The 25,988-nt window shown below is 63.4% G+C and overlaps 7 protein-coding genes across 7 annotated transcripts; 4 read left to right on the top strand and 3 right to left on the bottom strand.

The window, feature by feature from the left end:
- Positions 1 to 1,701: 1,701 nt before the first annotated feature.
- Q8F55_001198 (uncharacterized protein) lies at positions 1,702 to 8,690 on the top strand (the record flags this gene model as incomplete). Its single annotated transcript, XM_069349831.1, has 5 exons — positions 1,702 to 2,452; positions 2,672 to 3,075; positions 4,183 to 7,038; positions 7,087 to 7,595; positions 7,637 to 8,690. The coding sequence occupies 5 exons, from the start codon at positions 1,702 to 1,704 to the stop codon at positions 8,688 to 8,690; spliced, it is 5,574 nt and encodes a 1,857-aa protein (XP_069213375.1).
- A 208-nt stretch (positions 8,691 to 8,898) lies between these two features.
- Q8F55_001197 (uncharacterized protein) lies at positions 8,899 to 10,521 on the bottom strand (the record flags this gene model as incomplete). Its single annotated transcript, XM_069349830.1, has 3 exons — positions 8,899 to 10,118; positions 10,155 to 10,254; positions 10,420 to 10,521. The coding sequence occupies 3 exons, from the start codon at positions 10,519 to 10,521 to the stop codon at positions 8,899 to 8,901; spliced, it is 1,422 nt and encodes a 473-aa protein (XP_069213374.1).
- Positions 10,522 to 10,897: 376 nt separating this feature from the next.
- Positions 10,898 to 12,626, bottom strand: Q8F55_001196 (uncharacterized protein; the record flags this gene model as incomplete). Its single annotated transcript, XM_069349829.1, has 9 exons — positions 10,898 to 11,116; positions 11,270 to 11,346; positions 11,402 to 11,439; positions 11,506 to 11,591; positions 11,632 to 11,676; positions 11,712 to 11,960; positions 11,997 to 12,180; positions 12,216 to 12,317; positions 12,352 to 12,626. The coding sequence occupies 9 exons, from the start codon at positions 12,624 to 12,626 to the stop codon at positions 10,898 to 10,900; spliced, it is 1,275 nt and encodes a 424-aa protein (XP_069213373.1).
- Positions 12,627 to 14,453: 1,827 nt separating this feature from the next.
- Q8F55_001195 (uncharacterized protein) lies at positions 14,454 to 17,346 on the top strand (the record flags this gene model as incomplete). The annotated part of the gene is made up of 4 exons (XM_069349828.1): positions 14,454 to 14,668; positions 14,745 to 14,801; positions 14,846 to 15,265; positions 15,303 to 17,346. 4 exons carry the CDS (start codon positions 14,454 to 14,456, stop codon positions 17,344 to 17,346), a joined length of 2,736 nt encoding a protein of 911 aa, XP_069213372.1.
- Positions 17,347 to 17,921: 575 nt separating this feature from the next.
- Q8F55_001194 (uncharacterized protein) lies at positions 17,922 to 20,939 on the top strand (the record flags this gene model as incomplete). Its single annotated transcript, XM_069349827.1, has 3 exons — positions 17,922 to 18,130; positions 18,284 to 18,697; positions 18,737 to 20,939. 3 exons carry the CDS (start codon positions 17,922 to 17,924, stop codon positions 20,937 to 20,939), a joined length of 2,826 nt encoding a protein of 941 aa, XP_069213371.1.
- Positions 20,940 to 21,146: 207 nt separating this feature from the next.
- On the bottom strand, positions 21,147 to 22,523 carry Q8F55_001193 (uncharacterized protein; the record flags this gene model as incomplete). The annotated part of the gene is made up of 1 exon (XM_069349826.1): positions 21,147 to 22,523. The coding sequence occupies one exon, from the start codon at positions 22,521 to 22,523 to the stop codon at positions 21,147 to 21,149; it is 1,377 nt and encodes a 458-aa protein (XP_069213370.1).
- Positions 22,524 to 23,755: 1,232 nt separating this feature from the next.
- Positions 23,756 to 24,535, top strand: ISC1_1 (phospholipase C type enzyme; the record flags this gene model as incomplete). Its single annotated transcript, XM_069349825.1, has 3 exons — positions 23,756 to 23,968; positions 24,093 to 24,404; positions 24,464 to 24,535. 3 exons carry the CDS (start codon positions 23,756 to 23,758, stop codon positions 24,533 to 24,535), a joined length of 597 nt encoding a protein of 198 aa, XP_069213369.1.
- Between the last annotated feature and the right edge of the window lie 1,453 nt (positions 24,536 to 25,988).

The following is a 25,988-nucleotide window of genomic DNA, read 5'->3' as shown; positions in this document are numbered from 1 at the left end:
TCGTCTACTGGACAGAATGCTCCCAAACGAACTGCGGCGCCCCGAGCCGCATCACCTGATCCTCTGTTAATCGCCTCGTCAAGTCGGCGGCCGCCACCAGCAGCAGAGTCTCCCGTACCACCACCTACCCGCCATCCTGTCCGAGCAACTGGTGGAGCGACGCCAACGTTGAATCGCCCCGACGACACCTTCGTGTTTGGGCGTCTTGACCAAGACGACACCATGATTGGTCGCATCGCCCCGCCATCCGACATGGCTGCTTTGAGCTCGTCCGATCTCGGCGAGGACGACATCCCCACCCCAAGAGCTCGACCAAAAGGACGAGCTGTGACCGGCCTCGGGAGGCTGTTAACCCCGCAGGCTAGCCAGGAGGTGAGTATTGGCGACTCGAACCAAGCTAATGTGTCCAAGATTGCCCCGCACGCCGCTCCAGCCTCAAGAAGACCCAGTCGCCTGTCAAGACCGCGACCGCCGACACCCGAGTCGCAGGAGCTCTCCCGGTCTCAGGCCCGTGCACCTGCGAGCCCACCACGCCGTGCTGTCCCCTCAGATACAATAGAGGAGTACGATACGCCGTTAAGAGAGCCTCCCGAGTCGACTCGCCAAAAGCAGGCGCGTCTCAGTGCCACCCCGAAGGCGAACACAAAACGCAAATCGTTGCCTTCCGCGCCAGATACTGAGAGGCCAAAGACTGCCCGGAAACGAGTCGCAACGCCAACACCATCGGAGGTGAGCGAGCACAACCTGATGGCGACACCGGTAGCTGCCCCCCGGAGTCGAAATCCCCCCTCGACCGAACCCCCGGGACGCGAGTCCGTGAAGAAGCGAGCGTCAACTCCCAAGACCCAGACGCCAAACCGCAAACGGCGCTCGTCTACTGCAGAACGTCGCAAAACAATGTCGGGGTCTACTCCTCGAAAACTGGCCTCCGAAGTGCTTGCTAGCCGTGGAATCAGGGTTGGCATCGCTCGCGAGGCGCTCAAGCCCACACCGGGCGACGATCCACTGCTGCTTATGGGAGCCCCGAGGGAGCGACGACGTCGCCTGAGCCAAACGCCCGCACGTTCTCCGCAGAAGCGGGCTGTCATTAGGGCAGCAGCGACAGAGCCTCGTCTCACGACGACAAGCTTCGGCTTTCCTGCGCGTCCACTTCCAAAGCTGCCGCTTCTCATAGAGGAGGCTCCTGCCGAGAACAACGCGGATAATTACGACTACGGCGGCGGTGCGAGCGACGATGACGGCGAGGGCGCAGCGAATGACACGTTTGTCGACGTGCGCAGCAGAAGAGACTTGCCGTCTCGCCCGCCGTCCGCTCTTGCCGAGGCCAGGCCTGCTGGACAGCAACGTTCACGACAAGCGACCCCCACCGAAGCGGACGGGGCCGCTGCAAGACTCCGTTCCGCGTCCGAGTCCAACTCGCCCCCACCGCCAAGGACGACACCGCCCTCGCTACTACATGGATTACAGCGGTTCATTGGGCCCGAGGATGAGTCTGCCGACGAGGACGAGCGGAGAGGAACAGCCGAGCTGGAGCCCACGTACGTCTCACCTGTCGCTTCGCCTGGAAGAACGCCGCACCCAGAAGATCACGACATCCATGAGGCCGAAGAACATGAAGACCTGGCCTTGCCGGACGGCTACAGGTCGCCATCGTTCTCGCCAGCACCACAGGGCGCACCCTCCCCCAGCATGTCACCGGCAATGTCGTTTGGATTTGACGCGCCCACGCCCAACGTCGCCAATGCTTTAGACTTCGACAGTCCGTCTTTGCAGCGGATTCTTCGTGGGTCCGGCTCTGTGGCCTCGGACGCGTTCAGCCCCGGTGCATCGCCGCTGCTTCCGCGCCGCATCTCAAGATTCGCCCCCATTAGCAGCGATCCACCAGCGCCTCCAGCTTTCACCGCGCCTGTCTCTACCGCCGCCGTGGCAGCCGATGCCGATCGCTCTAACTCGTTTGATGCTGAGGAAGATACTGTCATCGCCAGACAGTCACCCGCCTTGTCCACTCGGGCTCGATCGCCTGCTCCTGAAGTGGACGGCGAGGAGGAAGAGGACCCACCTGCAGCAGTTGCGCAGGAAACACTGGAAGAGGACGAGGAGCCAGAGGAGGAGGAAGAATACGACAACCTGCCAGTCGCTCGATCCCCGAGCCCTGGCTATTCTCCTTCGCCCGGACCAGAAGACGACATGGACTTGGAAGGGGACACCGTCATTATCGCCGACGAGTCTACTGAGGCGGACGAGATCCTACCCGCCGAGACTGAGGTTGATGTCACGGTCGCCCATCCACCAGCGCGCGAGGCGTCACCGGCAGTCGCTGTTGTGGCAGAACAGTCATTGACAGTACCGCCCACAGCCACTTCATCGCGCGCCCGGACTGAGCCGCCAGCGTCATCCTCACCATTCGTTAGCAGGACTGGCTTCCGGTTCTTCAGCCCAGCCGCTAGCAGTGGTAGCCTTGCGCGCCTATCCCCCCCGCCAGTTGACACCGCCCGGCTCTCCTCCGCTCCTTTGGCCTCTAGCCGCCTCTCCCCTGCTCCCCAGGTTGCCGGCCGCCAATTGTCACCGCTTGCTTCGGCTCCCGTCCTCTTGCCTCCCTCCCCGGCCGCTTCTTCAAGGCGGTCAGTATCGCCAGTCCCTCCTACGCGCCTCTCCACCGCTTCGGCATCAGTCCATGAAGGCCTCGACGAGGAGCTAGATGCGACTCCGTCCGAATCAGAGAAGGACTCCTCACCAGGACCATCCACGGCGGCCCCCGCAGCTCCCGTTCGTGAAGATCGTGTCGTGCCCCAAAACGACGAAGAACCTCACACCGACGTTCTCGGCGACGCCTCTGCTGTTGAAGAGCCTTCCCTCGATGTCGACACCGACGCGGACGCAGTGGCGGTTGACGAGGAGAGCTTCGAAGCGGACGCCACGGCCCATACCGCTGAGGTTGGCAGTGGTGCCGCTGACGACCACACCGCCGATGCGGAAGATGACCCGTACGAGGACGCCGAGGAGGCCGAAGTCGACCAGCCGACGAGCTCGCCCAGGTGGTCCGCCTCAACCCATCGTTCGTCTATCGCCGACGTTGTGAGCGCAGCCCTTGCAGCTGGCATGGTTGTCGACGATCAAAGTGCGCCGCCTTCCAGTGATCCCCCAACTCAGGAGCCACCTGCGACTCCAGCCCGGCCTGTCGCCGATGCAGCGGCTGTTACACCGACACCAAACCGTGCCAAGGAGCCACCAACAGCGGAGCCCGCTGCGCATGCCGCCGCATCACCAGAATCCCAGCCTTCCGAAGATGGTGGTGAGCCTACACCACAGCCAGAGCTGCCTCTCGGCTTTCGGCGACGCATGGATGCTGGGTCGACCCCCGTCCGTCCGCGCGTCTCTGGTGCCTCTCAGCCACCGGCATCCAGGCGGACGAGCGAAATCCCTCGTGCTGAGGAGCCAGCATCTTCGTCGTCCCCAGTCCAGCCTCCGCAGGAAAGCACACCTTCTCCGGGCCGATCCGCTGCCGCCAGACCACAGAAGGAGGTGACTCCTCCACCTGCTACTCGCCTCTCCGCTCAGCCTTCGCCTTCATCGCCCGCACTGAGCACGCGCGCCGCTTCTCAACGGGCGGTGACGGCTACCCCAGCGACAGTCCCAGCAACAGCCCCACGTTCGCTCCCTGCGTCAACCAGCCGGCTTCGTTTGGACTCGGTGGAGATCCCTGTCCGCCGTCAGAGTCTGGGGTTTCCCGAGGACGCCGACGGACCAGGTCCCTCGGCACCGGCCGTTGAGCCCTCTACGCGGCGGTACTTCATCCGCAGGACCTCAGGGGCACCTGGTGTGACGTCTCAGACAAAACCTGGAGAAGGATCTGCAATCACGCCCCGTGACGGACGTGATGAGTCGACTTCGCCGCCCTCAAACGCACGACACTTGGATTCTCCACTATCGTTGCGAAGCGACAAGCATCATGCCTCGCCTTCTGCTTCCTTGCACGAATCCAGGATGGACACCACACGGCTGACTCCCAGCGCGCGCTCGCCCTTCAGCACCCGGGGCTCCTCGGCGGTGTCACCACACCACACGCCTCGACCTGGGCTGTCACCAACGAAGGCAATCTCTGAACAGGCTTCAACACGGTCTCCAGCCCAAACGATCCAATCGTACAGCTCACCATCGCTTCTCGACTCTCGGGCTACCCAGCTTGCACCCGCGCACTTGATCGTGTCGTCGACACCCGAGCCCAACACCAGCAACACGAGCAGTAATGACGAGGCTGGGCCTACAACCCCGTCATCCTCCTCCATCGAGGTCGAGGCAAGCTCGCCCATGGCTGAGGATACCGAGCCGTCGCCAGAGCCTGGCCCGATCTCTCCTGTGCGCAACAGTGTCCACACGTTCAGCGGCACGCCCAGGGCTACAGTACCCGAGATCGACAAACAGGGCTTCGTTCCGTCCTCGCCCATGTCGCCGACCAATTTATCGCCTGCCTTATCATCTCGCCTATCATCTGGGCTCACCCTCAACTTTGGTGCCGTCGCTGTTGGCTCCCCTAGCCGTGCTCCCCGCCTCGCCTCTCCAGCCCTGAATTCTAGATCCAGTGCAGTTGCCGATGAGGAGCGCGAGGTGAACGAGCCTCCAGTCGCCCCTGGGAATGAGCGCAGCGAGACTTCATTGGAGGCGCCGTTTGAGGAGGAGGACACTGTGGAGGTTCCTTTCGAAGAGGGCGACACCTTGGAAGCTCCTTTCGAAGAGGGTGACACCCTGGACGCTCCTTTCGAAGAGGACGACACCGACGAGGCTCTGCCGGAGGGTGACACCCTGGACGCTCCCTTTGAGGAGGGCGACACCTTGGATGCTCCGTTCGATGAAGAGGACTCGGGCGAGGTTCCGCAAGACGACTCCACCACCGAATCTGCTCAGCCCGAGGCACCTGCGCATGTCCTTGACGCGTTTGTTGTCGAAGAGGCTCCAGTCCATGCTGGCCAGCGCGAGGGCCAACAGCCGATTTCGACGAACGAGGACGCTGAGGTCGCACAGGCGCCCACGACTACCCAAGTGCCTGCCACCGAGTCACAGGGCGACTCCTTACTCGGCAAGTCGACCGACGAGGCGATCGAGCCAGCGGAGTCAAGGCACCAACACGCCTCGGCTGTCCACCTCGAACCCGAGCCAACTAGTCCGACAGTCGAGCCTGAGGTCAAGGTGCCCTCTGCAAACGCAAGCCCCGTCGCCCATCGCCAGCCCTCGGCCCCTCCCACGCCCGTCCGAAAGCCTGTCACTGCGCCCTTGCAGCAGACACCTGTTACCAGCTCGCGGCCTTCCAGCCAGTCTCCAGCGGTAGCTGCTCGGTCACCCTACGCATCGACTGTCTCCATTGCTCGGACCCTGATCTTCTCTGAAGTCTCCCGCTCAGCAGCTCCAAGACCTCCTCTCGTTGACTACGACAGCGACAGCGAAGACGACTTAGGCGCCAACGACACTGTCGAAGGGATCACCGAGGCGTGGGATGTCACAGCTGCCGACGTGAGGTTTGACGCGGACGCCACTCGCGCAATTCGATTCGAGGACGCCGAGATCGATGACAGCCGACTTGATTGGAACATCACTGCCATTGCACCCGTTCTCGGTGCGGCGGCTGCTGCTTGGACGTCCCCTCGCGTGACGTCGCCGTCCCTCCCTGCCCTGGCGAGTCCTTCGAGAAGTCTGGCATCGCGATCGCCTCAGACGCGACCTCGGACTAGCAACCCCATCGTCCCTCCGTCGCCAGCGCAAAGCTCCCGGGCCCCGTCGGTGTTACCAGCAGGCTCACCAGCGCTATGTGCACGAGAGCCCTCGTTCCTGGCGCCACAATCCCCAGCTCGCGGCACAAGAGTGCGCTCTCCCCTCGTGGCTCAGTCACCTGCTCGAGCGCTATCGCAACCCCGTGTCCACTCGCCTGCCCTCCGCTCTTCGGTCGCCTCGTCGAGCGTGGACCTCGACGAGGAAGCGCATCGAACCCTTCGCCATGACGCGCCTCCTCCCTCTGACGGCATCCTTCCAACATCATCGCCCGCCAAGCCTGTCTCTGTCCACCCAGACGAGGGTGTTGATGAAGACGAAGCGGAGGAATCGGCCGACGCGACAGTCATCGCCAATGGCCATCGGGATGGGGAGTATGCCCAGGAAGCCAGCCGCCAAGTCTATGGTCGACACATTGCTCAGCACGACGATGAGGCCGATGAAGAACACCCTGATGGAGCCGAGGACAACACCAACGACCACCTCGACCATGGCGACGGCGACGATGAGATGGGTGACGAAGATGAAGGTCTCGATGACGAGAGCGACAACGAGAACGAGGTTGAGGCGCGAGATGCCCCCGACGAGGACGACGGCAGGATCGTCCTTGCCCTCGTCTCCCGAGGCATTGTTAAGGTGGAGCCCAACGAGGAGCGCGATGCTCCAGTAAAGGAGACCCGCGGTGCTCTCCCGGTTGTAGAGTCACCGGCCCAGCAACCTCCAGCGTTACAGTTCCCCGCTCGCATTGGAATTCCCTCGCCATTCGTTCTCGCGGCGGCACGATCTCGCGCCAGCAGCTCCTCCCAAGCAGCTGGTCCGTCTCAGCTTGCTCACGAGCCGTCTCCAGCAGCTGGGCCATCCAACGGCCCCTTGCCCTCGAATACCTCGTCTCTCGCCAATGGCTCACCGGTGGAGGACGCCTCGAGTGAGCCAGGCCCATCAAACAGACGCCCTCCAGCTCGAGCGGAGGTCCCAGCGCCAGCCCCTCCCGCGCCAGCCCCTCCCCCACCGCCACCGGCTGCTACCTCCTGGCGAGCGTCACGACCCCGCATTCCTTCTGCTCTTGCCCAAGAGATATCCACCAGGAGTGCGACACCCAGCGCTCAGCCCTCACCGGTCCGCTCACTTCACGATGAGCTCGAGACGGCAGCGGCTGAGCACGAGTCGGTGGCGGAGAGCGACGAATCGGACAGCGTGTCGGAACCTTTCAACTCGGTGGTGGATATCACGTCGAGGGATCCTTATGCAGCTGCGCGTGCTGCAGCGATTTTAAAGGTTGTGAGTAGGCTTGACAGCAGTAACGCTGCCGCAGGCTGACTGTTCCAGAACTACGAGTACGTCGAGCATGGCATCCTGCCTGACGGCACGCCTGGGCCCATCACCCGCCCCTTGCAGAGGACGGCCGAAGAGATTGCCGAGGACATTGCCAACCGATCGATGCCGGACGGTACTCTTGACATGGCGTCTTTGGTGTATGATGCTGAGCTCGACCTCTCTTATCGAGCCGACTGGTCACGCTCTCCCAGCTGCTTCTCCTCGCGTGCCCCTGACAGCCCACTTCCGATCCCGGGCGGCTGGGGCAACCGCTCCAGCACGAAGAGAAAGCGCGAGGGTGGACACCAAAGCACGGCCCGCAAGAAGCGCCACCACGACGCGCTGTTGTTCACCAGGAAGGATTGGAGCACCCTTAACACGGTCTACCGGAGCGAGCGCCGCAAGTGGATCCAGGAGTGCGATGGGGGCGCACGCCACGAGTGGGATGAGTCACGAGTGGTGGACGCGTTCATCGAGAAACAGCAACTCGCTGAGAGCGACCTTGTCGGCCGCTGGAGCAGGTATGTGGATCATGAGGTATGGACAAGGACTAACGAACTAGGGACCTACTCGCGGATTATACTACGGCACTCGGACGCCGCTTAACAGGCAATGACAAGGCAGGACCGCGGCAACCGGAAGCGAGTGGTGCCGACGAGGAGCCTGAGGCATCCCGGGCCGAGCTGGTCCCGCCCTCGACGATCAAACGAGTCATCGACTGGGTCTGGGGCGTTGGCACCGGTCGGAAGCGCGGGTCGGGTGGTGTTGTCAAGCGTGTCCAAACGCCATATGTTGGCAATGCCGCCCACGCGGCATCTCCTTCCGACAACCCGTACGACCACGACGACTCGCACGCCACGATCAACTATTCTCGCTCGCGCCGTTCCGTGTCGGTTCAGATCCCAGACGGCGCCGGCGGTTTACAGCTGCGTACGCTGGATGAAACGTTCGACATTGGCGACGTCACGATGGCTCAGACGCCCTCTCGGCCTGCAACGCGTGGGCTGCGGCCACTCGAGGTTGCCTCGCGTGCCCCGGCTATTCTGGAGGAAGAAGAGTCCGAGTCGGCGGACGAGGCTGAGGAGGCTGAAGAGTCTGTGCGCGGCGACGGTGACTCGGCCCACGGAGACCACGACTTTGCGCCTGAGGAGGAAGACCAACGACCAAAGCGACCTCGGCGCAAGTACTGGCAGCCGGCGTCGCGCGAGTACCGCTACGGCGCTGGGGATGCGGACAACTCTCGGCCCTTGTTCGCGCCGGTCTACCCATCGCTGCCGGACCGATCTGCGGCGTACACGTCTGTCGTGTCGGGCACACCTCGGCCGCTGGTCAAGGTGAGATCTGGGCCGGCGGACGCGATCCCGTTCCCGCTCGGGGGGCCGTCGCGGTCTGCGTTACCGAGCAACTCTACGCCAAACGTGCTCAACATTGTGCGCGGGTTCGAGGCGAGCCGGCAGCTGGACCTGAGCTATGAGAGCCGGCGGCGTGAGAAGGAGAAGGCGACTGTGAGCGGGCTGCGACGGGTGTCGAGCCGTGTGGAGAGCTTAGAGGAGAGCTTTGAGCGGAGCGGCGAGGGGAGTAGTTTTGAGCGGAGCGTGGAGCGCTCGAGGGAGTAGGGGGGTAGGAGTAGACGGAGTAGAGGTGTATGGCGAGTTGGGCTTGTTATCCATACATGTAATGCCAGTGTAGTTTTATGTGGCGGGGTGGTGCAGGCGCTCGAGCGTCAGTGGGGCCAAGTGGCCAAAGTGCGAACCCAGTGTTACATATGCTGCTGACGGTCTACCCAAGTGTATGAAATGCAGTGTGCGTCTCGCGCGCCCAGGCCTAGGCCTTGCCGTTGAGGTGCTTGTGCTTGCCAGCCGCGATGTTGGCCTTGAAAAAGTCGCTGACGGTGTACGCCGAGTCCTTGAGGGTGCGCTCAAACGTGTCATAGTCGACGCGCACGCTGCCGAAGCGGGGGATGAGGCCGGAAGCCCACTCAAAGTTGTCGATGAACGACCAGGCATAGTACGAGCGCACGTCGACGCCGTCCTCCTCGACGGCGGCGCGCAGCGCGCCAAGGTAACCCGTGTAGTAGTTGACCCTGTCGGTGTCGCGCACCGCGTCCTCGGCGCGCATGTCGCTCTCGCCCTTGACGGCGTACCCGTTCTCGGTGACGTAGATGGGCTTGCCGTAGCGCGCGTACAGGTACTTGAGCATCTTCCTAAAGCCCCAGGGCACGTCGCGCAGCCAGTCGAGGTCGGACTCGGGCCCGATCGCGCTCCCGTCCGGCCGGGTGAAGAGCATGACGGCGTTGCCCTGGCTCTCGTCGTCGCCGCCCGCCTTGACCGTGTTCGCCGTGTAAAAGTTCATGCCGTAGAACTCTGAGCTGTCCTTGAGGAGCGCGAGCTCCTCGGCCGTAAACTCGGGCAGGCGGTCCCGGAGCATCTCCCTCATGCTGTCGGGATACTTGCCGAGGTATACCGGGTCGGCAAACCACCCGATCGCGACGTCGGTCTTATCCTGGGCGGCCTTGATGCTCTCCGCGCTGTCATCCCACGGCTCGGCCCAGTCGCCGTTGAGCGTGATCCCGATCGTGCCTTGCTGGCTGGGCTGAAACTCGCGCTGGTAGACCTTGGCAGCGTGCGCGTGCGCGACGAGGATCGTGTGCCCGGCCACCCAGGGCTCGGTGTTGCTCTTGTGCCCCGGGGCCATGACGCCGTTGTGGAACCCGTGGATCGCGACGACCCACGGCTCGTTGAACGTGAGCCAGTGGCGCACGCGGTCGCCGTAGCGCGCGTAGCAGAGCCGCGCGTACCGCAGGTAGTCGGGCACAAAGCGCTCCTTGTTCAGCAGGCCCCCGTAGCGCCGGTGCAGCTCGAGCGGCAGGTCCCAGTGGTAGAGGGTGACGAAGGGCGTGATGCCCAGGCGCAGGCACTCGTCGATCACGTCGTCGTAGAACTGGAGCCCGGCCTCGTTGACCGGGTCGGCTGCGCCGCCGAGCGGGATGACGCGCGGCCACGAGATGGAGAAGCGGAAGGACGTGGCGCCGAGCGAGGCCATGACTGGGCGTTAGTGCGCGCGGGCGGGAGGCGACTCACGTGCGAGGTCCTCGCGCCAGCGTGTGTAAAAGTCGCATGTGCGGTTCACCTTGGCCCCGTCACGGATCACGCCGGGCTTCTCGCAGAACCAGTCCCAGATCTGCGGGGGTCAGCGGGGGTCAGCGGGGAATGAGGTCAGCCAGCGGGGGAGGGGAGGCTCGAGCAGGCTGAGGTCGGATCGTGGCGAGGCTACTGCAGCCCACCCATCGCCCAGCCCACACCAGCCGGCCCGCTCGCTGCGCTCGCGAGCCAGCTCGCCACTCACCGACAGCCCCTTGCCACTCGCCCGCTCCTGCTCCTCGCCGCCCCCCTCGATCTGCGCCGCGGCCGTCGCAAAGCCCCACAGAAAGTCGTTGCGCAGCGCCATGGTGTGTCGGTGGTCGGGGCAGCGCCGCGTCGTCACCCCTAGCCGCTCTTATACCTGCTGATAAAAAACACAAGTGCACCACAACACGAGCGGACCAAGATGGCCATCACGTACGCCCGCCGCCGCCTCGCCGCCGCCCGTCGCCGCACGAAGCAGCCGCACTCCGGCCCGCACGATTAGGGCCACCTGCCGCTTTGGGAAATTTCCCCCCCATCAGCCCGCGAGCCGACGATTATCCGTCCACTCGCAGCTCGCGATTTTCGACCTCACGCGCCTTCTGTGCGGCGCGACTGGGCTCATGCAACGCCGGCTCGGTCTCACGCGGCTGGATAACGCTCGGCCCGGCCCCTAACTCCTTGCATGTACTATGACGCCGCTACCACTCGCGAATGCTGCCGTCTGGACCCCGGAACACGGGGTTCTGCCACGGCTCAATCTTGGCCGCCTCGGCCGCCTCCTTGCGGATCAGCTCCTCGTTGAGCTCGATGCCGAGTCCAGGCGCCGTCAGCAGGTCAATCGCACCCTCCTTGACAGTGAACACGTCCGGGTTGGTCATGTACGTAAACAGGTCGAAGCCCCCAACGTTGTAGTGCATCTGTGCCGGGTCAGTCGATGCTCCCGGTGCCATGCCGGCCCGTCGGTCGGCTCGCCGCACCGCGCCGGTCAACACCGGCGCTTTGCTTCGGCGATACAACGCCCCGCCCCGCAATTGTCTGGGGTAACGCCGTACGCCTCGTCACCTGCTCACCTTCCAGCTCATTTCGCAGATGACAAAGTTGGGCGTCGAGAAGCCGACGTGAAGCGATGCGGCGAATGCAAGCGGGCCTGCGGCGCCGTCAGTAGGGTACGCCGGCGCGCAAGACATCGCTGCGGCACCTACCCAGCGGACAGTGAGGAGCAACGCCGATATCATACGCCCTGGTCGTCGTTAGCGGACCGGCCGTGCGGCGTGAGCCGGGGGCGAGCCGAGCGCGAGCTACTCACTCGGCCATGATGGCAATCTTCTTGGTTTCTGAAATACCACCAGCGTGCGCAATGTCCGGCTGGATAATGTCGATACACCCCGCCTCCTGCTCGCGTTAGTAGGGTTTCCCCACCGGCACCACTCACAAAGTACGGCCGCACGTCCAGGCGCGTAAAGAGGCGCTCGCCAAGCTGTACGTCAGCGCCATCCCGGCACCTCCACCTACAGCAATCGGGATCGTCGTCTTGCTGTACAAGTCCTTGAGCTCATTGACGTAGCCGGGGAGCAGCGGCTCCTCGATAAATAGAGGTCGGTGCGGCTCGAGCTGCTGAGCCAGCTGCTTGGCCATGGGCTTGTGCACGCGCCCGTGGAAGTCGAGGCCCGCATCCAGCCCGAGGCTCTTGACCTCGGCCAGGCGCTTGACCGTCTCGTCGAGGGCGTGCGGCGAGTCGAGCCAGCCGATCGACTCGGTCGCCTGGGTATCAGCACGCGCTCCCACTTCCCAACCCACATTCATCTTGACTTTTGTGAACCCCTGTGCCTTGCGCACCTTGGCCTGCTCGAGGACGTCGGACGGGCGGTCACCGCCGATCCAGCCATAGACCTCGCAGCGCTCGCGCACCGCTCCGCCGAGCAGCTGCCACACGGGAACGCCGAGAACCTTGCCCTTGATGTCCCACAGGGCGATGTCGATGCTGGCGTGTCAGCTACACCCCGGTGACAAACCCACCCCGACATGGCCGACATGAGCACCTCGCCACCGCGATAGAAGCGGTGGCGCCAGAGGTACTGGTAGATGTCTTCAATGTTCATGGCGTCCCATCCGATGATGCTGCATGTCAGCTCCCGCCTCGGCGCCCACTCACCGCCTCGAGACGTCCTTGAGCGAGCCCTGGACAGCCTCGGTGTGTCCCTCGAGCGTGCCTTCACCCCAGCCGACGACTCCGCCCTCGGTCTCGATGCGCACAAAGAGCCACCGGGGGCGGACGTAGAAGTTTTCAATCTTCTTGATGCGCGTCGAGCCGGGGACGCTCGCGCTGGCGTGCGGCTGCGCAGCGACGTAGCGCTGGATGCCCGTCTTGTACTGGGCCGACAAGTCGGAAGGAGGGAGGTAGACGGGGGCGCGGTCGGCGTCGGTCATGGTGCAGGTGTTGGGAATGGCTCTCTGTGCTGCTTCCTTACTGGGGATCACCAGCGGTCCGAGTTAAGAGCTGTGTTAATAGCTGTCGCCGTGTCAAGTGGTATGTAAGTGTTCGGTGGATGAAGCCGAGATCGAGATGGGAGTTCGGACCGGTGCATCGGGCTCTCCGGCAATTGCCGCCCTGGGCCGACGGCACAACGTGGGAGAGGTGCACTCTGGCCTTGACGTCCGCTCTTGTCGACGGGTGGGTTCATGGACATGGCCGATAGGTGTAGGGTTGCGACCGATGCATAGCCCGTTCTACATATCACCTCGAGTTGAGCTCGCATGCATTGTTGTTGTTTCGTCCCTGGTGTCAAACATAGTGCGTCTCACCGTCAGAATAGCCCTGGCCCAGCGCGCTGGAATCGGGGCCAGTCGTGCCCAGTCAGTGCCTAGGCTCGTGAACTTGTGGAGTACGTGAGGTGCGTCTGTCTGCGTGTTTACGTCGTTGTGAGTGTCGGCTGATGACTCGCTTGCTACCCTGCTGTTGCCCACCCCGCTGTCACTGCTGTCACTGGATGTCTTACCTCCCACGGAAACAACCCGACGTGTAGCCGGGGGCCGCGTCCTTCCCTCTTCCCGCCCCCTCCCTCCTGGCAGTGTTTCGGCGCGCAGCACGCGTCGCGTTGATCGACAATGTTTATCAGGACATTGAAATGGGACGCGGGAACGCGTCCAATTAAGGATGCGTGCATGTTCTGTTTGTTCTTTGCGTTGAATGGTTTCTGTCGATCAGCAGGCAAGGTGGGTGGGTGAGTGACGAGGGGGGAATTGCGCAGCCTCTGGCCAGGTTTGTGGGGTTAAGCAAGGTTTGGGCGTTGGATGTGCGCAGACACATGACGAAGGGAGGCAAGGGGGGAGAGGCACATCCGCCTTGATGATGGCGTCAAGGAGACGAGGCGAGGCGAGACACGGCTTGCGCCTGCGAACAAGGTCGCCCTCCCTGTGGCTTGCATGCTGAGCACGAGCAAGCTTGGCCAGTGAACCAAGCCTGGCTGCTGCGGCTTGGGGGGCTTCGCTCTGCTCTTGCTCGTTTTGTGATGGTGCAGCGCTGCGGAGGACCAGTCGTCAGCACAGTTGCGTATGTCGAGCTTGCTCCATTGAGCCGGAGCTCGTCGGTGCGGCCAGGCGAGGCTAGGCAAGATCCATCGCCCGACCCTGGGAATGGGCGGCAACAGATGGCCCTATCGCCTTGGCTCTCGTAGTGTGGGGGGAGGGGAATGTTTGGCGCGGGCGAGCGAGTTGCCCCCCAAACATCGTGTAGGAATGTGTTTTGCAACCTAGGCAACAGAGTCGAGGTCGAGGTCGTCGTCGATGCATTGTCGCAGAGGTGCAAGCTGTCTAGTAGACTAGAAAGTGGACAGACGGGGGGGTTGAGAGAGTGTCTGGTGTCTGGTGTCTTGTGCCTGGGCGCGTCAGAGGTTGCATGCACCCTTCCTTCCTTCCCTCCCCCCTCCCTCCTTCCTCCTCCCACCTTCCTCCTTGCACCTTCCTTGCTCTTGCGCACGCACTCTGGCCCTGTCATCTCTGTTTGTCCTTGCCTCGGTCGGTCGGCTCGCGGCCTTCCGCCCTTACATACACCCACTCAACCATCACCCAACGTCCATCAACCCCGACGACCAACGACCGACGACGACGACTTGAAACCCAGCCAAACCTTATACTTGGGACGCGCCGTCTAGACCTTGTCATTTCACTTTCACACAATCTCTCTTCCTCTACATCACTCTCTCATCCAATGCCCCATCCTGCCTAAGCTCGCGATCCTTCATATCGCGACGCGAGATGGGAATGCGAAAGGCAAGGGAGACACTCGCGCCTCAAGAGGCCCGCGAGGTGGCAATCCTCGACGACATTGCCATCGAACTCGTACGCAAGGTCTGCGCGCCAGACGCAAAGCAGACGCGCATCTTGAAAGACCTTCCCTTGCCCGTCATCGACATCGACACCTCCACCCTCCTCTCAAGCAAGAGCAACTTTCGCGAGGCCCTCGAGAAGCTGTGAGCGGCAAAATTCTGGGCCAGCCGTGGCCAAAGGAGATGGGCGACGATTGCTGACAATGCCTCCGCACCGCAGCTTCTACAACCGTCTCGCTCAGAGCGACTGGCCTGTCCACGAAGAAATTCAGTCATGGTGCGTGCGCGAGGGGCGGTGGCGAGCACAGCTAACTCGTCTAGGCTGCTCGACACTTGGACTGCCACCGTGTTCAGCAAGGTCTTGACGATCGGACTCGACCCAGTCCTGGGCGTGCCAGTCGCCTTCACTACCGCCCAGCTGCCGCATAAGCCCAAGCTCGAGGGTTTGGAAGCTCTTTCCCTCACACTCGGCGCCGAAGAGTATGTCGACGAGTATGGCATCGACTACGCCTACATCACCTGGGAGAGAACACCCGTCCTTTCCGTGGGACCCTTCCGGCTCGTGCGGATCAGCTGCAACTCGTCGAGCAACATCAAATGGGCTACGGCGCGTGCAGGCAGCTCGTACTATGTCCATCCCATGCCTGATGGCGCCGATGTCCAGGTGCTGCGTCCGGGTAGACAGGTCAAGTCTGGCGAGCAGCTCCGTGTATGGTTTGGCCCGTCATATGACGACGAGTGGTGAGTGACTAATGTCGAGTCATTCTGACGCACCCAGCACCTGCGGCAATCACAAGATTATCCCAACGGTGCCATCGGCTGCCCCATCGCCGCCTGCCCTTGCCCCTCCCGTTGAGCGGTCACCCTCGCCCGAACCGGTTGTGTTGAGGCGAGTCAGTGGAGAATCGAGTAAACCCAAGAGGCCCTCGCCACCCAAACGCGACAGCCTCTCAGCGAGGCGACTGGCCGCGCGTCGTGTCATGTCAGCGTCACCGACTCCGACACCTGAAGTGGCGACTCCTCCAGCAGCCGAGGCGTCCAGGCCCCCAAACACTGAATATTCGCCACCATCACCACCCGCCTCGTCCTCGCAACTCGGCTCCGGCTCGGAACCTCCCAGAAGCGTCTCGCCGGTGACAAGCTCTGACGCTGAGGAACCGCAGCAGGATGAACCCCAACAACCGACGTTTGACATGCCTCTGGATCTGGACGAGTACCCCTCGTTCGATGCTCTGCAGGCCGACCAAGACCGCCAGCCTTCGATTGAAGCCTGCCTCGAGTCGTTGCAAGCCCAGGCTGTGTCTTCCCCAGCCTTGGTAGTGGAGGCACTCGAGGCGGTGCCGACCCCGGCCGAGCCGGCCCTTGACCCTGTCGCTGCTTCGACGCGCCAAGTTCCCGTCGAGCCCTCCAATGAGGTCATTGCAACGGAGGAAGCGCAGCCAGCTGAAGAAGTCATTGCCGCAGAGGACGTGCAACCAGCAGAACGACCACAGCCAGCAGAACGACCACAGCCAGCAGAACGACCACAGCCAGCAGAACGACCACAGCCAGCAGAACAACCACAGCCAGCAGAGGAACCACAGCCAGCAGAGGAACCACAGCCAGCAGAGGAACCACAGCCAGCAGATCAACCGCCGTCAGAGGAGGAACCCCAGCCGGTGCTTGCCGCATCAGAGTATGACAACTTGCCAGGGCACGATTCAGCTCCCGAATCATCCGAAGGAGAGGCCAAGGAAGATGCTGTGGCACCAGTATCAGTCGAGGCCGCCGTCGCCACTGCTCAACACCCCACCAAGGAGGAGGACGCCCGTCATGCGATCGTGGAAGATTCTCCAAGCGAACCTGAATCCCGCCGTGACGAGGTCGAATTGGATCAGGAACCCGTCGTCGTACCGTCATCTCCATCAGTTATTGAGCGAACCGACGAGGAGCCGGTCGTGTCACCATCGCCGCGATCAGTTGTCGAGCCCCCAAGCGAATCGACAACCTACGAGACACCTGTGAGCGAATCGACCTCTTATGAGGAGCCTCAAACCACGTTTGAACCGGCACACGCGTCAATGAAGCTCGAGTTTTTGCTGGCGCCTGTGGATCAACCAGTACGGACTCCGGAAACGCTTCGCCGAGTGCTGGTCGACGCACACCCACCACCATCACCCTCAGTGCCAAGCGTGATTATGGAAGAGCCAACGCCGTCGCCTCACCACTCGGACAACGAGTCTGCGGACATGGACATTGATTCCGAATGGGACGCGCCGACGCCGGCGGCGATGCAGACAGGCCCGGAACCTGGGTCTTCAGGAGGCACGCCCCTTATTACGCCCGACCTCGAAGCTGAGCACACCGGGTTCCCCACGACAGACGACTATGGCCAGGTGAATGCCTATCTCGAAGCAGAGAACGACGACGACTATACGCCTCTGGGGACTCCTATGGCGGACGACTCGGAGCCCGTTGTCACCCCAAAGGCCGCCACGCCCTCGCGTCCCTTGCCGTCTGACGGCGATGGCTGGCTCGATGCCATGGGCCACTCAGTCGCCGAGTTTGCAAAGCATACCCTCGCGGCGCGAGCAGCCCGACGAGCCAACGGTGGCTCGCTTGAAGATGAGGACTCTGTCGCACTGCACGTGCCCCCGGCCAACAGGGTGATCCTGGTCGACTCTTGCCACCCAGACGAGTCTGCCGAGCGATTCCGGTTCCATCCCAGAGTCCAGGTGTCAACCGACAAGTTTTATCAAAGGATCGAGCGGTTACAAGACAAAGCCACCGACTTTATCGTGACATGGGAGTACGATCTCGGCTTCAAGAGGTATGCCCCGTAGACTCTTCATCATATCACCACCCCCGTATCTGTACCCCTCCCCTCGTCCTCAACAAAAGGTGACACACCTAGAAGTCTGAGATTGATCTGCGCATTAGTACCCCATTGTATGTCCTTCTGGTTGTTTTTAGTTTCTTGTGCGTGTGGTGAAAAGTATGCAGCAGTGCGAGTGAGTGCAGCGTGTGTGTAGCGTGCACACTCGAGACAAAGGCCTATGATAAGCAGGACAAGAGATGCTTTACGTGTGACAGGTGATTAGGGGAATTAGACTGCACGCCGATATTGTTTGCGGTATGTGACGCGCGCCGGTGGCGTGGCTTGGCTTGGGCCACCACCGGCCAGCCCTGGCGCCGCACCAGCCAGATTCGCACCCACCCACCCACTGACCGCTTGTTGTTCCTGTCTCGAGAGCGCCGTCACCCACCCACACCCACACCCACAACCGCCCACAACACTTATCTCGGGGCGTCGACAACTCACGACTGCATCCTTCCCCTTCTCCCAAACGCCAACTACTCGTACACGCACCCTAAACCCTATACATCCACTCCCAATACCACTAACGACACCCCCCTCATGCGCCGAGCCAAAGCCGGCGTGTCGCTCGACGAAGCGCGCAACGTCGCCGTGCTCGACGACCTGGCCCTCAGCCTCGTTGAGCGCGTCTTCGTCCCCGACGGCGACGCCGGGCCACGCATCGTCCCCGAGCAGGAGCTCCCAACTATCGACCTGACCGACACGCCAGTCAACAACTCGGCGTCGTTCCGCACGGCTCTGCAGGGATTGTGAGCTTCCCTCCAAAAACCTCCACTCACGCGCAGCTTCGAAACGTACCTCACCGAACGCGACGCCACCGTGCCCGAAGCCATAGGGAATTGGTATGTGCTCGCCCCCGTGTCGCCCGCTCACACCAGGCTGCTTGATACCTGGACCCGCAGCGCGTTCGGCGACCAGCTGTTCATCAAGGCCGACGCGCGCGGCCGGCCGGCCCTGCATGCGCGCAGAGAGATTCGCCCGCTCACCAACCTCGCTGGCGTCGAGGACCTGCTCGTCGACCTCCGCGGCGAGGAAGGCTTCAATGCGCTCGGCATCGACGAGTTCTTCGCCAACTGGGGGAGGAAGAAGGTCGAGATGTGGCTCGGGCCCATGCGTCTCGTCCACGTCAGCTGTTTGGCGTCGCGCAACGCCGAGTTCCGCAACAAGCCCGCGAGCTACGCCGGGTCCAAGAAGCTGGCCATTGCCGTGCCCGTGCTCGACGGGGTCGGCGTGCAGCGTCTAGAGACGCTCAAGCGCACGATCGAGGCCGACGAGCCGATTCGCGTGCACTACGGCGAGTCGTATGACAATGAGTGGTGAGTGGGAGCGTGGGAGGTGGGCACTGATCGTCGCAGTACGTGCCCCAGGCATATCAAGATGCGTGCTTCGCCGTCGCCTTCCGCCAGCCCCGAACCTTCAAGACGAAAGCGCAAGGCGGCGAGAGACGAGCCGGAGTCGACCAAGGCAGCTCGCCCGCCTCGCGCCGCAAAGGCTGCCGCCGCTGCGCGCGTGCCCCAGCCACTCGAGTTCGAGGGCGAGTCGGAGCAAGAGCACATGGTCATCGACGGCGACGACGATGACGACGACTACTCGGAGGCCGAGGACAGACATGACGACGACGACATGGGCGACGCCGAGGCCGCCAGCGACGCGCTCGAGCGCGTCAAGAGCGTGACGCCCGGCCCCTCGCGCCGGCGGCAGTACGAGTCGGACTCTGAGGAAGAGTTCAACCCCCCGCCAAAGCGTCGGCGGTTGTCGAAACGGCAGGTCCCGCCCTCGTCGTCGCCGTCAAGAGAGGCGACGCCAGAGAGCGACGGTCTCGAGTTTCTCAACTCGTCTCCGGTTGGCGCTGATGACGACGAGATGGCTGAGGACGGCGAGAACGATGCCTCCGGGCCCTCTCGGCAGCCAGACCCGCCGTCGCCAACGCAGAGAGGGAGTCAGGCCAACGGCCGAGTGGCCCAGTCGTCCGAGCAGGTGGTGCCGTCGCACCCCAACAACGCACAGGCCAACGGCGCACCGTCTCCGCGCTCCCGCTCCTCGGCGCCCGTTAGCAGCCGCAAGGGCAAGGATCGGGCCGCCCCGCCTGAGTGGACACGACAGTCGTTCTCGCCCCCATCACCGGATGTCGGTGCAGGTGCATCTGACTCGATGTCGACGCCGACCCTCGGCTTGACAAGCACGCCGGCAGTGCCCAAGGCGGCGGCTCGGGGGGCAGTAACGCTCCAGGTCCGGCCGCCCATCCCATTGCATATTGGGCCGTACCCGACCAACGGGGCGGTGCCGCCTGCGCCGTCGCCCCCAAGATCACCCATTGCGGAGGGGTCTTCTAGCCCAGAGACCCCGGATCGACGCCAGAGCCGACCCGCGAAGAGCGACACCCGCCAGACTGCTGCTTCGGTGCCCCAGGCCGGCCCTGGTAGCCCTCCAAACGAAGCACTCAGCAGATTTAACGAATCTATCGAGACCCTGTCAGCAACCATGCGCGAGCATGTCGCCAGAGGCGCAGCTACGGACCGGCAGTTACGCGCCGCCAGAAGCGAGCTGGACCTTACGAGACGCGAGAACGAACACCGGCTGAAGGAGCGCGACGATCGCGAGCAGGCGCTGCGTGCCGAGCTCAATAACAAGATAATCGAACTGCGTGCCGAGCTCAATAACAAGATAATTGAACTCCAGTCGAAGAATGTCGAGCTGTCGAATCTCCACTCGCGCTTGGAGTTCACCAAGGACTACGAGGATACCATCAAGGCGCTACAGAGCGAGATCAAGACGCTCAAAAGCGAAAACAAGACGCTGCAGGGCGAAAACAAGACGCTGCAGGGCGAAAACAAGACGCTGCAGGGCGATAACAAGACGCTGAAGCACGGCGGGGCGGAGCTGCAGCGGCAGATCAAGCAGACGAACCTTCTCGTTAATCAGGTTTCGGCAGACCGCGACAAGCGGCTGCAGGAAGCACAGGTCAACAACGACGCGCTGCAGGGGGAGCTCGCGGCAGCTAAGGAAAGCGTCGCGTCAAAGGACAAGCAGCTGAAGTCCGCACATCAGCACATTGCGGACTTGCGGTCTGAGGCTACGACGCGTGAAGCGAGCCTTAAGCAGGCCAGCGCACTAATCGGGCAGCTCAAGACCGACGCGGCGGCCAACAACCTGCCGCTGCGGCATCTGGATCGCAACGCGGCGACCGAGGGCGGCGAGGGCGCTGTGGCCGTGACGCCTGCATCCCGCCGCGGGCCGGCGGACGCGTCCGCCGCTACGCCGCAGCGGCCAGCCCCGCTCCCGACGCCCGACCAGACACGCTCGTCGATCCCGACCCCCGAGCAGAGCGTGCGCGGGGGCCGCACCGCGGTGCCGATTGCACCTGCCCGCACACCTACAGTGTCCGCTCGCCCAGCCGTGTCCGCTCGCCCTGCTGTGGCCGCTCGCCCAGCCGTGTCCGCTCGCCCAGCTGCGCCGACCGCGCCTGCTCGCCCCCCGGGCGTGCCCTCTGCGCCTGCTCGGCCCCCCGCTAAGAAGCCTGCCGTCAGCAGCCGGTTCTGGATGTCGAAGTCGAAGTAGACCCACCACCATCACATTACACTAGCCTGTACATTGTTGTATGCATTATTGCTTGTCGCGGATTGTGGCCGTGGCGTCGCCACGGCGGCCCGTGCGGCTTGCCAAGACGCGGGCAATCAAACGACCCGTTCCCGCAGGCGCCCCCAACGGCAAGATACCAAAAGCGTGCATAGCAGTTTACAATGAATGAAGCAAGAATCTATAGCACTACTGGCCAGCAGCGGTGCGTGCGGCCCAGAGGGCGCCGAGGAGGCTCTGGCCCTCGGGCGAGCGCGTGTTGGCCGCGTCGTTGCGGATGAAGCCGTTCGTGCCCTGGGGGTCGACGACGGCGGTGAGCCAGTTGTCCGAGTTGATCTTTGCCACGACGCCGCGGAACGCCGCGTCGGCCTTGGGCTTGAGGTCCTTGACGAGGTCGGGCCGGAGCACAAGGAAGCGGTAGTAGGCGCCGACGACAGCCGTGGTGCCGGTGCTGTCGGTGAGGGCGTGGGCGCCATCCGTCGCGCCGACGTACGTGGCGATGAGGCCCGCGTCGTCGATCGAGTTGAGGAGCGCGGCGAAGACCTTTGCGGCGGTGCGCGCCGCCGCGTCGGCCTCGTCCTTGAACTGGGCGGCGTAGGGCGACTTGGCAATGGCGGCGAGCACGCGCGCGAGCCCGCTCAGCATCCACCCGTTGCCCGTGAGCCAGAACCCAGTGTCAAAGTAGTGCACGTGGCGGTAGAGGTTTGCCTGGGGGTCGAGGAGCGCCGACGACTCGAGCGACCACTGGCGCAGCGCCTCGCCGAGCAGGGTCGCGTTGTTGGTCGTGAGGCCGAGGTACGCGAGGAACGGCGGGATCATGTATCCCATGTCTGACCAGAGCTGGAACTCGGACTCGCGCTGCGAGATTGTGCCGTTGTCCGAGTGGGGGCCGGCGTGGAGCGCCGCGAGCTGGTTGCCCACTGCCCACGCGTAGGCCGAGTCGCTCTGCAGGCCCGACACGCCCGTGTCGTTGAGGCGGCGAACCTGGTCGGCGTAGTTGGCCGTGATCCAGGCCGCGGGGCCGAGGGACGCCGGGTCGCCGAGCGAGCCCGCGCCGTCGACGAGCGGGCGGGGGCTAGAGCTGGAAAGGAGGGTGGCGTGGTCTGCCGTGTCGCCTGGCGCGCCGGAGAAGTCGTAGGCGCTCAGCGCCTGCGCGGTGATGTTGACGACGGTGAGGGGGAGGTTGGGGTGCGCCGAGCTGTTCCACGCGCTCGGGAGGAAGCCGAAGGGCGTCAGCTCGGGGTTGTACACCTCGAGCAGGACCTCTGTCAGCGTGCCGAGCTCCCACGAGTGCTTTGTGATCTCGATCGCGTTGTCGAGGATGGCGGGGAGGGAGCGCGTGAGCTGGATGTACAGCGGCTCGTTGACGCCCGGCGCGTACGACAGCGAGGGGAGCGTGTGCGCCTTTGTGTGGGACGGCACGACGGGGGCCAGGCGGTTGACCGCGTCGCCGGCGGCGCGGGCGAGGTCCTGCTGCCTCGAGGCGTCGGCGAGCGGGAGGGCGATGGCGAGAGAGGGGACGGCTGCAGCCAGCTGCAGGAGGAGGGGGAGGGCGGCCGCGAGCATTGTGCGCGTGGTGTCAAACCTGGCCGGGAGTAGGGAGAGTGGGTAGAGTATGGAGAGAGAGAGAAAATGCAACAATGTACTTATGTTGAGGTGGAATCAGCTAGGTGGCGCCAGGCCAGCAGTTGTCGGCCGGCGCCACCAGTCGCGACTTTTTTGCCCTGTCTTGGCGGGTGGTGCACTTGCCCGACGACGACGCCACTGCCCCCTGCGTCGCCGTTTGGGCCCCTCCAACTGCGACTGTTTGCAGCGTAGCCGCGGCAGGTCTGGCCTAGACTCGGGGTTGTGCAAACTTGCCGCAGTCGTCAAGGTTACACGTGCAAACACTCTCCTTTGTTCGTCACGTAGACTTACGACAAGCGCAAGAGGCACTGGTTAGGGCATTGTGCTGGATAGCGCCCGAGACAAGGCGGGTCAGGGTGGATCCGTTGGCTTGGGAGCGCCGCGAGCGTCATTGTAGAGCACCGACGCACCAGGGCCCCTGTTTGACCTTGTTTGGTGCTATGATCTAGCTAGTGGAGATCCGAGATCAGATCAGGTCAGGCTGGCTGGCGGGAGTGCAGCAGGTCTGTGGTGGGCAGCGGGCATGCCATGTGCACTTGATAGCTCTCCATCACCCCACTGGCAGTTGTCAGCAGACAAAGCACTCCACTTTGCTGGAAAGAAAACCCGCGCGTTCCTTTTGTTCTGTTCCTGTCAGCCTCGCACATATGGTCAGTGGGGTCAATTGTCACCCGTCGGACGCGTCGTACTACAGTGGGGTAGGCACGGCCGATGCGGAACAAGGCGCACTTTACGCCTGTGCGCCTAACAAAAGCGCGCCTACCGCCACCTCCGTGACGTAACCTGTCGGAATCGCTGCTTCGAATCGCGACTGCGGAGGGCGGAGAACCGGGGCGAGCATCGAGCACGTACCGAGCGGCGTGAGTCCGACGATGAGCACGCCGGACACCGCCGTGAGGCCGACGCCGAGCCCGACATGTCGGTGCTCTCCCATGCCCACGCCCACCGAGGCAAAGAAGTCACCGCCTCTCGCTTAACGCTGCCGACTCGCCTCTTCGCGCACACCCGATGTGACTTCTGATCGGGAGTTGCTCGCTCATCAATGACGCCAAGCTCGGAACATTAGCCGGGGCGACAGTTGGCGGAGGATACATCCAGCCAGCCTCATAAGCGACTGCGTACAGCCGTGTTGTGACCTGACCATTCTTCACCAACCCCACCCACAACGCAACATGTCCGAGGCCAAGTCTTTCCGCCAGCTCGCCGGCATCCCGCCCTCGACCGCGTCGACCAAGGACTCGGTCCTCGTCATCATCGACGCGCAGAACGAGTACGCCAAGGGACACCTCAAGGTCACCAACACCGAGACGTCGCGCCCCGCCATTGCCGCGCTGCTCGAGAAGTACCGCGCTGGCGGTGGACACATTGTGCACGTCGTGCATGAGGTGAGTTGTGTGGGGGGAAGCGCCCTCGCTGCACCGTCGATGGCAGACGCACCGTCGACGGCAGACGCCAAGCCCTCGCCCCCCAGCCCCTTCCCCAGCCCGGCCAGCCCCACTCACACCCCAGGTCCCCGCCGGCACGCCCGTCTTCACGCCCGGCACCGAGCTCGCCGAGGAGTTTGAGGAGCTCAAGCCCGCCGGCGGACCCAACGAGACGGTCGTGCTCAAGAAGTTCCCCGGCTCGTTTGCCGAGACCAACCTCGACGACATTGTCAAGAAGACGGGCCTCAAGAAGCTCGTGCTCGTCGGCTACATGGCGCACGTGTGCGTCAGCACGACGGCCCGCCAGGCCGCGCAGCGCGGGTACGACGTGCTGATTGCCGGCGACGCCATCGGCGACCGCGACATTCCTGGTGCTACCGGCGCCGAGGTGACCAAGGTGAGTTGGGGGAGAGGCGGGTCAGACTCGCATGACGGAACGCCGCGCTCACACCCCAGACTGTGCTTGCCGAGCTCGGCGACGCCTTTGGCACCGTCATCAACAGCTCTGAGGTTCAGCTCGCCAAGTAGGGGCTGGTAGCTGGGCCAGTGGGATGGGCTGCCAGTACGATTTGGGTTGCCAGTACGATTAGGGTTGTCAGTAGGACGAGTCCGCCATACGATGAGTCTGTCAGTAGGATGCCATACGATAAGTCTGCTTGCAGGTCCGGCCAGTAGGCACCGCCAGCCAGCAGATGCCGCCGGCCAGTAGGCACCATCAGACAGCAGATACCGCCGGTTGGGTGGGTGCTGTGAGAAGCGTGCAGGCGTTAGGGAGTGGCAGGTAGTTTCCCAGGAGGGTGCCATCGGATAAGAGTGTCTATGCGCTGAGTCTGGATCTACATGGAAGGCGAGTCAGCTGTGGGCGATAAGCGTGTCAGCAGCGTTGGGTTGGGCACTGGCCGTCGTCGCCGAAGTGACGCCCACTCGGGCCTGCTGCGCCTGTTCTGTGCGGCGTCTCAGTGGCCTGGCTGGGTGCTACCGTCGTCGTGGTGCTGTGCTAGTCATGTATGAGTGGGTCGCGCCAAGTGTAGTAGGTGTGTGCCTTCCTTGCTCGCCACTGCCCACCGAGATCGCTGGGCTAGCTACCGCGCCGCCCGCTCACAGTCAGGTTGCCCTAGCAGTGGCGATGCTTGAAGGGGAGACGGTGGCCGGCTCGTGAGCCTTGTCCGAAGGTGATGTGTGAGAAGTATGAAGAATGGAGATTGTGCGGTGTGTTGGGAGCGATAGGAACTTGTCTCTGGCATGCACGCACGGACCTTCCGCCGACGCCGATTCACGTTGTTGATCGGCACCGGTCCCAGCGCTCCTGCGCCGGCAGCCTCGCCTTCGCTCTCGCCCTTCGCACCCGCCTTCCTCGTCTTCCTTCATGCCCAGACCTCGCCCCGCCGTCCTTCCTCACCGGCCGCTGAACAGCGGTCTTGCTTTCGGACGAGACCCAGGCTGACACCCAGCTGACTGTCGCCCGTATCTGCGTGTCTCCTCGCTCGCTGATGTCTCCTCGCTCACTGCTGTCTGCTCGCTCACCGGTGTCTCTTCGCTCACTCTGGCCTTCTCAACTCGACTCGCAGCCACTTTGCACCGGTCAGACAAGCCCCCACTGATAGTCAAAACACGGCCGACACGCTACCTTTCCCATTGCCCACCCACGGCCTGCACTATGACGACACTGCCCGCGACCGGTATGCAGTCGGTATCTTATCCATCACTGCTCATACCGCGCCGAGACATGGATCTATCAATCCGACAATACCGGCGCCGAGCCTGTCGACGCCATTTTGGGACACCACAACTGCCCCACATCAACTCCCATTTGGCCCCGCCGGCGTTCGGAGAAGATACAGCGACGACGTCGCTCCGCCGAGTGGCCGCTTCCCCGAGAGTTTTTCAGCTCGCACTGAGCGGCCCCGGTCGTCGTAGAGTCGTCCCCACAGGTAGACGCCGTCATAGAGTCGTACAGGCTGACATCCTCGGTGCTAGGTCA

The sequence above is a fragment of the Vanrija albida genome (genome assembly GCF_041260175.1).
Source record: "Vanrija albida strain AlHP1 chromosome Unknown contig_1, whole genome shotgun sequence".
In the NCBI taxonomy this organism is placed as follows: domain Eukaryota; kingdom Fungi; phylum Basidiomycota; class Tremellomycetes; order Trichosporonales; family Trichosporonaceae; genus Vanrija; species Vanrija albida.
The sequence above is the reverse complement of the archived record's forward strand: the minus strand, read 5'-3'. Positions and strand labels throughout refer to the sequence as shown.